General features: G+C 30.1%; 1 protein-coding gene across 2 annotated transcripts in view; it reads left to right on the top strand.

The window, feature by feature from the left end:
- LOC106457859 (protein O-linked-mannose beta-1,2-N-acetylglucosaminyltransferase 1-like) overlaps nucleotides 1–13,606 on the top strand; it is a 37,769-nt gene that overhangs the window by 16,335 nt on the left and 7,828 nt on the right. For both annotated transcript variants that reach the window (XM_022383906.1, XM_022383907.1), the window contains exons 7-15: nucleotides 689–806; nucleotides 4,042–4,140; nucleotides 6,950–7,077; nucleotides 8,197–8,267; nucleotides 8,873–8,948; nucleotides 9,200–9,244; nucleotides 9,929–10,009; nucleotides 11,681–11,739; nucleotides 12,251–12,323. In XM_022383906.1, coding sequence (XP_022239614.1) covers nucleotides 689–806; nucleotides 4,042–4,140; nucleotides 6,950–7,077; nucleotides 8,197–8,267; nucleotides 8,873–8,948; nucleotides 9,200–9,244; nucleotides 9,929–10,009; nucleotides 11,681–11,739; nucleotides 12,251–12,323 — 750 coding nt within the window. The remainder of the gene's footprint in view (nucleotides 1–688; nucleotides 807–4,041; nucleotides 4,141–6,949; nucleotides 7,078–8,196; nucleotides 8,268–8,872; nucleotides 8,949–9,199; nucleotides 9,245–9,928; nucleotides 10,010–11,680; nucleotides 11,740–12,250; nucleotides 12,324–13,606) is intronic.

The raw sequence follows: 13,606 nt of genomic DNA, 5'->3' as shown, positions 1-13,606 counted from the left end.
GTAATACACAGAATTTCTACAGTCACTTTAAACTTAACAACCTTTATAACACACACTACAAATCACAGTGATTCACACACTTTACTTACGGTGTCTACTGTTCGTTTGACTCAATTATCTATCTCTTCACTCTATCTATCTCTCCAATATATCTGCATATCTATCTATGCCCTTCAATTGCACTGGTTTTTCTTGCCAGGCTTATATACTAAAAAACAGTGCACCTCGAAAAAACTAGAGTTGCCAGGAAAATTCATGATCCTTCTAGAAACTCCAGTGCACATGCTCCCAGCGTCGTGTGACTTCCGCTGTCGTAACAGTATTCTTGAGGCTGCATGGGCTTGTGTAAAAATTAAGAAGTTTAAAACATCACCAAACAGCATGACTGAGATTTGAGGGGTAATACAGGACATTTTAAATGATATTTCATGATTGTATATTGATATCATATGGAGCATGAAAGTAAGGTGTATGTTCTGTAAAGAAAAGGGCTGATATACAAAACACTAATGCAATGTACTAACTTTTCTGTTTTCTATGGTAATGTCACTTTGTATCATTAATAAATTTACCATCTAGTTGTTATTACTCATTGTTTGTAACTGTTATGTGTTTTTCCATAATCACTTCCATTACTGTATGTGTAAGGTAAGTACTTTATTATAGTTTATATTGCTTTCTGTGCTAGGATGAGGGAACATTCCACATGAAACAACCTGCAAGAGACTTACTGAAGAAGCTTGGGAGTAAGAAGTCACAGGTGATTGGTTGGCGAGATATGTGGGCTATGGTAACCCAGAAAGGAGGTATTTTGTTTAAATATTTTTTACAAATAGTAAATGCCAAGATTTGATGCTGCTTTTTTAGTTTATCATAATAAAGCATTTCTGTCTGAAAATCATAAGTTTAGTTAACTAATAGTGATCTTTTAATTTGATGTTTGTTTTTTAATTATCAAGTAAATGTAAGGTAATTATATATATATATAGTGTGTGTGTATAACAAAACGTTATATATATACAGGGATGATTGAAGTGGGCACTTTGTGGGCATTTAAACCTATTTTTATATTGAAAACCTTACTTATGAATTATAAACTGTTTATCCATAGTTGAAGATGAAAACAGTACTTTGTAGGTGGAAGAGGTATAATTACAAGATAACAAGGAGAAATATTATAAATATAAATGAAAATTGATCTGATTAGGGCTGGAAAGAATTTCACATTTCAGGAATAAAAACATTCACACCATATATATATAAGCATACAGATATCATCATATTGAAAATGGTACTCAGACCTGTACTTTTACTGTCTTCCACTGTACACATGCTTCCTTTGAAGTGTATAAGAGCAATGTTGAGGAAGTGTACAGTTCAAGAGCATCATCATCTTCTTGTTATCCCAGTTTTTATGTTTGTTTAAGGATATATTAATTATTCATCTATTGCAGTGTAATTCAGTTGTTAGTTTTAAATTTAATATTGAGATTATTGTATATAATCAAAATGTGATTAAAGATTCATTGTTAGAAATATTTTCAGAATTGTTTCCAAAATAAAATTTTTGTAAGTTAGGTATAACAAATGTGATTAAAATTATTGAATATACAAGACTGTTCAGCTTAAGATTTATTATTTTGTTTATTTAGTGATTTAATATTTAATGATTATTTAGTTTTTATAACAAAGGTGTTAAAAATTAATTATTTTAAGAAAAATAGTTAGGACAAGATTCTTTAGGTAACTCCATACGAGTGTATGGTGTGTATGTAGTTTAATTGTTGTACTAGGTTTTTGTAATATTGTTGACGTCATATTACTCAAAGCTTCTAAGTTTTTCTTATTATGTTTAATATTGTTGTTACTAGAGGGCTAGATACTTCTAGGTTGTTCTGGCATGTGTCATAAATACCTGCAGAAAGAGAGTGCAAGAAGAAGTGAAGTTAGTGAAAGGAAAGGAAGTAAATGAAAGTAAGACAAAGTTAGTGAGAGATACAGATCTAGACTGTGTTTATAAGTTTAGCGATAAAGAATGTATAGTGGCAACTTTAATTGCAGATTGTATTGTAATAAACCGAGTGTAGAAGAATAATTCATCTTGTCAATTGGGTTCCAAAGTAACTGAATCAGCCTGTGTGGACTTTTGACATAAAAGAGAATTATTTAAAGCTCTGTATACAACTGTTGAAACCCACAGGGTAAAGTAAGTGAATCTACCCCTAATTATATTGTGATAGCAGAGTAGAGGAGAATAATTTGTCTTTTCAAAGTGTGTTGTAAATTAATTGAACCTGTCTGTTATCTTTGATGAAAAAGAAACAATTATTTAAAGTCCTGGATGCAGCTGTGATAACCAACAGTGTAACGATTTTTTTTTACGATATGTTTGACTTGTTTTGAATATATCCTTTTAAAACAAGTGGATTGTGTGCTATCTGTTTATTTTTGACATTTATTGCCAACAAGTCACAGACACCTACTGTAAAGAATTCCAGCCGATATAGCTATTACTATTATCAACATTATTATTCCCAAATAATATTTGGGCCTAATCTGGCCCTGTGTGGTGGAATGGTAAGAAATCCCAAAGCAGACAATGAATAGCAGGCCCTGTGTGCTGGAATGGTAAGAAATCCCAAAGCAGACAATGAATAGCAGTAGTAATTACTTAATATGATAAATTTCCATTATAGTTTATTCCAATTTTAATGCAAAAATCACCCATAGCAGTGATTATATCAATTATTTGAAATTACAATTAATCAAAAGTAGTATATTTAATTATTAATGTTTTATATTCTTCCAACAATTGATTAATCAAAATTCAAATTATAATGATTGTCACAAAAATAATCAACTAATCAAAATTAACATTTTCAATTATTATTGTTTTTGATTATTCCAACAATTGATTGATTTGAATTATAATTAAATAGACTGTTATGAAAACAATGAACTAATTGAAATTAGGGTTTCAGATTGTTACTATTTTTTATTATTCCAGTTATTCAAGTAACCAAAATATTACTATTATATTTGTTTATTGTTAAACACAAAGCTACATAATGGGTTATCTATGTTCTGTTCAATGTTAGCCGTATAAATTGTTGTTTGTTTTACTTCAGCTTTGGTGATTCAAGGGTCTGGGACTCAATTCCCATGGCTATTAAACTTGCTTGCCTCATTTTTCTGTTATGGAAATACTACTAAGGCTATCTGTCACTGTTACTAATTTTGAACTTCTGACTAGAATGAAGGCAACTGGCTGGCAGTACCCCAAACCAACTTTTTTCATTTTGAGCTGCTGACACAAAATATTGATTGTTTGTATTTTCCTTTCTGAATTGATCAAAGGGACCTGGCTGGCAGGATCTACTGCCAACTTTTTTGTTGTTGTTTGTGTTGTTTGGTATTGGCTAATGGTTAGATGAATAATGTTTCTTATAAAAGTAATATAGTTTGGTATTGGCTAATGGTTAGATAAATAATGTTTGACATTGGCTTAATGGTTAGATAAATAATGTTTGGTTTTGAATAATTGTTAGATGGTAATGTTTGGTATTGGCTAATGGTTAGATAAATAATGTTTGGCATTGGCTAATGGTTAGATAAACAATGATTGGTTTTAAATAATTGTTAGATGGTAATGTTTGGTATTGGCTAATGGTTAGATGAACAATGATTGGTTTTGAATAATTGTTAGATGGTAATGTTTGGTATTGGCTAATGGTTAGATGAACAATGTTCTGTATTGGCTAATGGTTAGATGAATAATGTTTGGCATTGGCTAATGGTTAGATAAACAATGATTGGTTTTGAATAATTGTTAGATGGTAATGTTTGGTATTGGTTAATGGTTAGATGAACAATGTTCTGTATTGGGTAATGGTTAGATGAATAATGTTTCTTATAAAATAGTAATAATGTACTAATCAATTGAATGTAATTGATTAATGGGGCTATTGGTCAATTAGCAAATAACCACAAATCACCCAGCTCTGTATGTGTATAAGTACAATATGTGGTGTTGTGTTCTAGGAAAAATGTATGGAGAATCATACAGTAAAAGTCCAGAGTTCAACACTTGGGGAGCCCCAGTTTTCCTTCGTGTGGAAGTGCCATTAGTTCCTGCAGAAAGTAAGTTAGCTTCAATGAATAAGTGATCATAGTTTAGTTGAAGGTTTGTACATTGTGTATAAATTCATATGGATTTTTTTTTAAAGTTTTATTCATACATTTGGCACCTGCAGTATTTGTTTCTAAAGAAGTATTTCAACTTTTTGTAGAATCTTTTGATTGTTAATTATTGTTCTACTTATTAACAACTATATCAGAGTTCATTATCAATATTGCTGAAAATTGGGACCAGTGTTTTTAATGGGACAAAACACTATTGCTCATTAGTTTTAAATAAAATTCATATTAAAAAAATATATATAGATAATCATTTTATGCAGGACATGTTGAGAATGTAACATTGATAAGTATTAAATTTTATATATAAAACTTAATTTTTTTGTGAAAAAATTATGAAGCTTTAGATTTGGTGTTGGCATCAACTGTGCCATGTCACTTCATACATAGCACAATAATTGTGGCCATTAGTGTATTTTCTCTGTAGTGCCTCAACTATTGTAAAGGTCATTTTTGTTTGTGAACATTTTTAATCATTTTAAGATATTTGTATATTTATTAAGTTTCATGAGACTCTTAACTTTATATTAGAATGGATCACTGTTACTGAGAAGATGCAAACAGTGGAGGGGTTACAAAATCCAAGGATTACAGGTTCCTTTTTGTCCCTGGGCCTCAACTGTGCTTGTACTGACACTGTTAAAAATCACTATTTACAAATACAACAAATTGCAGGATGTTATGTTACACGCAAAACATAGTTGAACATATGTTCATAAATACAAAAAAAAAACTTATTTCAGTGCACCATCTTTAGCAGATGCTTTCCATCAAGTTTGAAAGCAATACAAAAAAAATGTATAACAGTTAAGTTTCAAAATACATTTATGAGAGAAAGAAACTTGTTTCATTATCTATACATGAAACCAATGAAAGAATAAAATATTGTTGTTTACTTTTTATGGCGCTTGATATTATTACTCTTATTTTACAACAGTAAGAATAACTTCTAAATTCATACTTAGAAGTTAAATAAGTGATGTAAGTGTTACCGTTTAGAAAGCCAAGTAACAGATAGATCAACCATTATCAGTTACTTAGAAGGTAATTATTTAAAAGAATTTGTCATTCATGCCTTTGGGAGATATATTCAACCTAAAGATATTATAATCTTTCACTTTGGGTTTTATCATCAGAGGCACTCATGTCTTCATCTCCATCAGGGGTGTGGAAACACAAGTGTAACACGCTTGTGTCTTCATTTCCACTATGGTTGTAGGAAGTGAAATATAACTCTATTGTTCAAATTTATTATGTTTGTAGTGTTACGACAGTGGAAGTCATGTGACGCTGCTGGTAGCGTGCGTGATGTTTCTCGATTGATCAGGGAAGTCTGAAATTCCCTCTTCATTAGTATATAAGCCTGGCAGAGAAAGCCAGCAGGGTTAATGAAGAGAGAGCAGTAGTTACTTTGAGTTCCGTGTAATTTATGATTCTGTTAGTTTCGAGCTAGTGAGTTGTAAAGTGTGTGTTTTGCACTCAACGAGAGCGAAGTTATCGAGATTGTGAATTGCTGTGATTTATAGCATGTATTATAAAAATTGTTAAGTTTAAAGTGACGAGAAACGTACTGATTGTGGAACTACTGTGTACTAAAAGTTTGTATTGAGGAAGAATAAACTGGTTTAATCAAGAAAGGACTTGTATCGCTGAAGATTCTCAGAAAGAATTTCTACTGGAAGCAAACAAACAAGCAGATACGTAACAGTAGGAACTGCAGTGTAATGTACTCATGTGTTCAAATCTATTATGTTTGTAGGAACTGAAGTGTAATGTACTCATGTGTTCAAATCTATTATGCTTGTAGGAACTGAAGTGTAATGTACTCTTATGTTCAAATCTACTATGCTTGTAGGAACTGAAGTGTCTTTGGACAGTTATGAAACACAACATTCAATTTTCTTATTAGCTCTGATGCACTGCAAGGTGGAAGCAAATTTATCTTCAGTGCAGTAACTTAAAGTGGGTGTGGACAATGTTGTTGTGCTATCTGTTTATATAAATTTTAGGCCACACTGAGTACTTTAATTGTGTAAATTGCAGTACATATGTCCATTTCTTACATTCTCATCATATTTAAAGAAGACAATTAGAAGCAATGCTCTTTTTTACATCTTTATTATTCTGGTTTTACTGCTCTTCAAATTTCCCTAATGCAGCCATCTCCACATCTTAATTAGCATTTTGTGTATTCCTTGGATTCATCATGATTCATACTATATCCCATACATTTACCATGACTTGTTGTAAGTTTGTAAGTTGCTAAAAGTGAAATTTTCTTGGTATGTTTGTGATGTTTTTGAACATTTGGTGTGTAAGTGAATTGTCCATGTTATTTATCTTTGTTTTCTGTATTTTGTTTTTAACCTTACAGATAGTATGGCATTTATATGTAGTTTTTAGTAATTTCTTAATTCCTTGGTTGTTACACGTTGTGATTATTAAATTGTTTTTAAAACTGCATGTATATATATAAATATATAAGCATGGAAATCATGAATGCATTTCAGCATTATTCGTGCACAGTTGAATGTTTTTCCATTGTGAAAATAAAATTGTTCATCTCAGAGTAGTCAGGAAATATTCTGAATTCATGGAGACTATTACCATAAAATTATTATTGTTGGTGTGTGTACATGTAACATTGAAATGTTAGGAAAAAACAGACATTCAGCAGGTGACAAGAACTGAATTTAATAAGCACTTTTCTTTTATGTTTGATAAACAATTGTTAATGTTGTATTTTGTTTAGACAGTGAGTGTGGTTGGCCTGAGACAGAAGAAAATGAAAGGCGTCGATCTTTCTGTAATCACATTGAAGGTTATGGTAGTGTCTGTAGCTGTACAGACCCAGCTCCTTTAAACTTTAATCCTGAACCAGTAAGTCTATAATCACTTTGAACATTATTATGGTGTTTGCATTCATATTGATCAAAGTCACTTAATCTTGAACTGGTGTATCTGTAGTCACTCTGAACATTATAACAAAGTCTTGAGGTGTGCTGAGTCACCTTCTTTAATCTTGATTTGTTTAATTTATGTTTGTATCAAATGTTAAGTCAGTGTCTATAATTACACTAACTCAGCATTTATTAAATTTAATTCTCATTCAGTAAATTGTATATGATCACTTTGGATATTGTAGTATTGTGTGAAATTGTACTGACTTCAATCCCTTTTTGATAGATTAAACATTTCTTTGAAAGTTAACCATTTTTCAGTTTTTAAACTTTTTGTGAAATTAAACTTCTAAATTATTTCCAAATAAAACTGATTTCTGCATAAATATCAGATAGATCTGCTGATAATAGCAGAGTCTACAAGAAAATTTGTAAAGTAGTCTGTATTTGAAAACTTGACTGAGTTTTCTAGTATTTGTGAAGTAATGAGACTAGAGAAAACAACAGACAATCTTTATTGCAACTAAACAAAAGAAAATACAGCATGCACATTTGTGGAGACAGTAAGACTTTCATTTCTACTGGACCATGATTAGGTCCACAGCATAGATCTCTATAAAGCTAAATACATTGAACTCCAAAAGGAACTGAACCTGCAGATCACCAAAGAGAATTGAACTAAGAAACAATGTTTCATTCTAACAGATAACCTCAGTTTTTTGCCTGTTCAATGGCATCATCTCATGTCTCTTGTTCTCTCACAGCATTGACTGGTTGTGATGTACAGACATCATCCATTTGGTTAGCAAAGGTTATTATAGTTGGCAATCCTTTTGAGACCCCTAACGACTTGCCATGACACAATTTGGAAAACACTGAACTAGATGAATGAAGAATTTCAAAAATTCCAATATTACTAAAAGCAGTTGGAAAACATATGCCTGTATATCACACCTTCATGTAAAAGTACTTGTATAAAATCAGTTATTTTCACTCTATGATAAGTTATACTGTTATAAGCTTGGATTATCTGTATCTAGAGATTTTTTATTTTAAGAATCAAATACTTAATGTATGATGCTAATATATTTTCCTTCAGTTGCCAGACAACAAAGTCTATGATGTACCTGTTGCAGTTGTTGCTAGCAACAGACCTCATTATTTGTACAGGTATGACCGTAGTATGTAATTTCATTAGTTTGTATTTGTTTCTGTTATGCATGGAAAATATCCACAAGATGTTTGAAAATTATCTATTATGTCAACAAATTAACTTAGCTCTTTATTCTTAGTGTATCCTGGCAATAAAGTGATAAATTCAAAACATCAAGTTAGGTTACCTGTTCATTAGTTGATCAGTTTTGAAATGTATGTTACTTTGAAGTCAGAACTATTTATAATTCAAATCTGTCTCTAGTTTGTAAAGTTGAAATGACAAATTCTCCAAATCTGATCCATAGTTGCCTGTAGTTTGTGATTTTTTAAACTAGAAAAAAACACAATTTAAATGATGTAGACAGTTCACGTTTTTTTATTTGGAAAGTGAGAAAATACAAATATTCTAGATTCATATGTTCATTAACGAGAAATTTAGTAATAACTATTTACATCAAATATTGTTAAAAAAGTAGTCCTTAACTATAGATAAAAGTATTAAAAATTCATATTTTTTTAAATAGATGGGATAACCCCTTATTTAATATGTAAAGATGTCATGCCAACATTCATTCACCTTTGGAAAAATGTTATAATTATCTGACATCTTGCTTTCCTAGAATGCTTCGATCTCTACTGTCTGCTCGTGGATGTAACCCAAAGATGGTTACAGTTTTTATAGATGGCTACTTTGAAGTAAGTAACATTGTAAAATAAAGTGTTTTTTTTTAATGTAGAAACTACATTAAAATTACACATTATTCATTTCTATGCACTTGAACAATGGTAAGATAGTTTTAACAAGAAATCACTGAGTAAGTTTGAAAAAGAAAATGCAGGAGCTTGTTTATTTTCAGTTTCCCACTACTGTTTTCTGTGTACAAAACTTTATATCAGGACATGTGTCGTTTGTAGCTAAATGATTCATAGATATTTCTGTTTTCTAGGAGCCATTGGAAGTAACAAAGTTGTTTGGTCTAAGAGGAATTCAGGTAATATGTTTGGAGGTTTTATTTGTTTATTACATAAAATCAATACTAAGGATCTTGTTTAATATTTATAGTATTGGCAAAATTAATGTTTTTAATTGTGTTAATTTTACAAAGTCATGTTTTGCTTTTGATACTAAACATAAACATTTAGAATTATTTCAACAAGTTTAAAATCTTTTCTTACAGCTAACACTTGAGACGAAAATGATAATTAAAAACATCACAATGCTCACCCAAAATCAGTGAGTGATAATGCTGGGTGAACTCGGGTACAACTTTGCATAGTGTTTAGTCTGTTTATCATTTCATTCAATTTTATATGTAATAAATGTACAATCTTATTCCAGCAAAAAAAAAAACATTTATAATGAAAAACAGTGCTGTATCATCTATCATATTCATATATTCATTTATCGTGCTGGTTTTAACTTTTTTATGTGTAATTACAAATTTAATATTTGAAAAGAATAATATTGTACTATTTTTAAATGTATAGTTATTCATAATTAAATATGTTACAAAAACTAATTTCACTGACAAAATGAAAAGTCTGAAAAGCACATATAAACCAGATTTATCACTAATGTTCATTGAATTGAAAGTAAAGTCAACATAAGGTATGAAAACTGGCAAAAATAATCTCATTGAACCTGTATGTAAAATAAGTATTTTGATTTATTTTAGCACACACCAATTGGAGCCAAAAATGCTCGAATCTCCCAGCATTACAAAGCTAGTCTTACAGCAACCTTTAACCTGTTTCCTGTAGGTTTGGTTTGTAACTTTACCTGGTTTAAGACATTATAGAATAAAATATATTTGTTTAAAACCTATAGTATAAAAGGATAGAAAAAATAACCCTTTAAAACAGACAAGTGAATAGTTAATTTTATCAAATAAATTCATGGTGAGAGATTTTATCATCTTAAAAACAGTTCTTGTGTAGTAGCATTTCATAGCATTATTAGTTTCTTATTACAAGATTCAACAGATATTGTGTTGTTTTCTAGTTTTAATATTTGGCGAATAATTTTTTAATCATGCTTAGAAGTTTATTCAAAAAGTGTAATCATATGCTGTTACTGTTTGACAATGAGTATGAATTATTTAAATACTGATTAAGCCTAGACTTACTGAGTTTTGAATTGGAAAAATATTATAGTAAGTAGTAAGCTTGAGAAGTAGCAGTTTCTATTTTATATTTAGTTATGATTTTATTTATCATTTATTAATTTTTCTCCCATGATTCAGTTCAACTGTATTTATATTTGCCTTAAATGCTATCTCACCTGTCTCCTAGTGAGCATTAAATATTAAAGAAGTCATTTTTATGTTAAGACATAAAATGAGGTTTCTCCTAGTGGTGATGTATGGACACAAAGTTTATGATTAATTATGTAAAACAAATGTTAGATAATTAATTGTGCGACATGCAAACTTGTGGTCTGGCAAGACAATAAAAAGTCTTGAGACTTGAAGCTAGACTGATGAAAGAGCGAGAGAGAAGTGTTAGGTTAGAGATTTGTGAAACTATGAAATTTGAGATATTTTATTTGTTAAAAGATATTATTGCAAGTACTTGTTTTTTGTTTTAACATTATTTCATTGGAAAGTGTTCATTATTGTTATTTTGAATAATCTTTAAATTAAGTTTATTATCTTCTGGTTCTTTTTTTTTCCTGATTCATTATTACTGCTATCATAATTTTGTGATTTTGGAATTAACAATGTTGCTTTTGTGTATTTGAGTTTGATTTGAAGATTTAGTTGTTTATTTACAAAAGTCTTGACCAGGCACTCTTTTTATCGCTAAGACTTGTATTGTTTTTGATAAATCTCCTACTATTTTGTACCCAGTAGTAATGTTATTTGATACATGATGAGCTGTAACTAAGTTTATATCGTGATTCGAGTGCAACTATTGAATCTATGAAACATTCTGCAGTAAGCATCTTGTGTGATGAATATATGAAAAAAATGTGTTTCTTTGTGGGGGATTAATCATTACTGTTTTGTTTGGTGATAAAATGTATTTCTTGATTTTTTTTTTATTGCTGCTGTTGAGCTTAATAAAATGAAAACTTCCTTATTTTAAGCACGTATTTGTGGTAATGGGCAGTGATTATATTTAGAAATTCAGGTATTCTGTAGATAGACTCTGTCAAATGAACTTCAGTAGTTTCCTTAATTTATGAACTACTGTGTAACTTTAAATCGACAAGTCTGAATCATCTAGGATCCATAAAAGAATTCAATTGAGAGCCAGTACTTTTTTTACCATTTGCTAGATTTTACACATAAACAAAAATTCCAATAAATCCTGATTTGTACTTTTCACTTAAATTTTTAATTTCTTCATTCTGGTTAAGAATAAAGAAAGTTAACTTTGTATTGTCAAGTAAATAATGTATAGTCTCAATATATGTTTTATCGCAGCAAGCCAGGTATAGTATTGTTATAGAAGAAGACCTGGATGTCTCTCCAGATTTTTTCAGGTAGGTCTTGTATGCATACCACTGTGTGTGAGTATGTTTGTGAGTTTTCCAAATATAGAACTGATATGTATGTATGTATCTATCTATATAAAAACTGCACAAGTTAAGAATTTAACCTCTTATTTGATCCATCAGTTTATTTATTGTAACTTTGGCAATATTTGATTAATTTTTATAAACTTTAGAAATATAATAGCATTTTATGTAAATATTCAGGCTATTGAATACTCTCGTAGGAGATCTCATGATGTTTGGTTAAAATTTTGGAAGACATAGGTTTAAATCAAAATCTTGACAGTAATCGGTGCTTATACTAACATTTAGGTTATTAACTGATTTAGCATGATTGAAATGATGCAGGTCGTTTGTGAAGATAAAGATTAATTTATGTTGACAAGTTATTTTATTTTCCTCAGAACTTTAATATGTACATTAAAACAACTAATATTAATATATTATTTATGAATTTCATGCTTATACAACAAAACTTGATAAACCCCTGTTATTCTAGCTATTTCAGTCAGACATTGCCATTGTTGGATGAGGATGATTCTTTGTACTGTATTTCAGCTTGGAATGACCAGGTAAATACACTTCCTTATAAACAACGTTGATTAAAGCTCATCTTGTATAGTAGATTGTTAACAGTAAATATATAAATGTTTGGATGTCTGATTCACTGCATTGACTTGTAGAGAGAACAATATGCCTTAGTTTATAGAGTTGGTAACAAAACCATGAGATTGTTAGTTGGCATCATCTGAACCTTTGTTACTAGTTTAGAATGTTTAGTTTTAATTTTCATTGTACATATAGGAGGAAATTTAAGAAAATTATGGTGCTGGACTTGATAAATATTTTGTGAATGTTAATATAAAACACTGATCTTAAGTCTTTAACTTATTGAGCAAGAGAAAGAAAGAAAGTGTGCATTCAAAATGGGTCCACTTGAAACTAATATATAACAATATCTTATGCTACTGTTTGTCATTTACTTATGCAAACAAAAACATTTAACTCAGAAACAGTTTTAAACATGATGGAAGTTATGAACTACTACAATGTCACAGAATGTTATGGCTGTTGGATGAGTAGTTGCAGAAGCCTGAACAAAGCCTACTAACAGATATGCTTCAAATTTCTGCACAACTTCTCAGTGGTGTAGCAAGGGTTCTCAGCACCCGGGAGCAAAAACACTTTTGGCGCCCCCACCTCTGAAATGTTTTGATTATTTGTTTTGTGACTCATTACCCACTCAATGACAATAACATAAAGAATTAATTACCACCTTACACAGGCTTAAAATAAAGTCACAATATTACAACTGTAAACCTGGAACTAATGAACTATAGCCTACTAGGTGTACTTACATAATTTGTAAACCATTTTGATATTTATGTCATCCAGTATTCTTCAAAGTCACACAGCTAGAGTAATCTTTCAAGCATGCAGAATAAATTTGTTATATTCCTAGTTTTGAAACTTATGTTTTATATGAGAAGCCAGTCACTTGTGGTGTACATGGATTATAAAATACTACTTAAGTTTACAAATAACAAATTTTATTAGTTTACAAAACTGTACATATACTTAACTAGATCTTTTACAAGTAGCATTCTGGTATTCATAATTACATTATATGAACCTTTCATGCTTTAGCTGCTGCAAATGCATCAATTAAACCATCAAAATTTAAGGTATTAAGTACGCCTTTTTTAATACTTAGTATTGCCAAGTTACTAAGTCGTTCTTGAGTCATTGAAGTTCTCAAGTATGTAAGAATTAATTTCAGCTTCCTGAAAGACCTTTCACAACTAGCAATAGAAACCCAATTGTTAACAAAATCTGCAATGTAATTCTTAAATTT

The sequence above is a fragment of the Limulus polyphemus genome, unplaced genomic scaffold, assembly GCF_000517525.1.
Source record: "Limulus polyphemus unplaced genomic scaffold, Limulus_polyphemus-2.1.2 Scaffold382, whole genome shotgun sequence".
NCBI lineage: Eukaryota > Metazoa > Arthropoda > Merostomata > Xiphosura > Limulidae > Limulus > Limulus polyphemus.
This window is presented reverse-complemented; position numbering and strand designations above follow the sequence as displayed.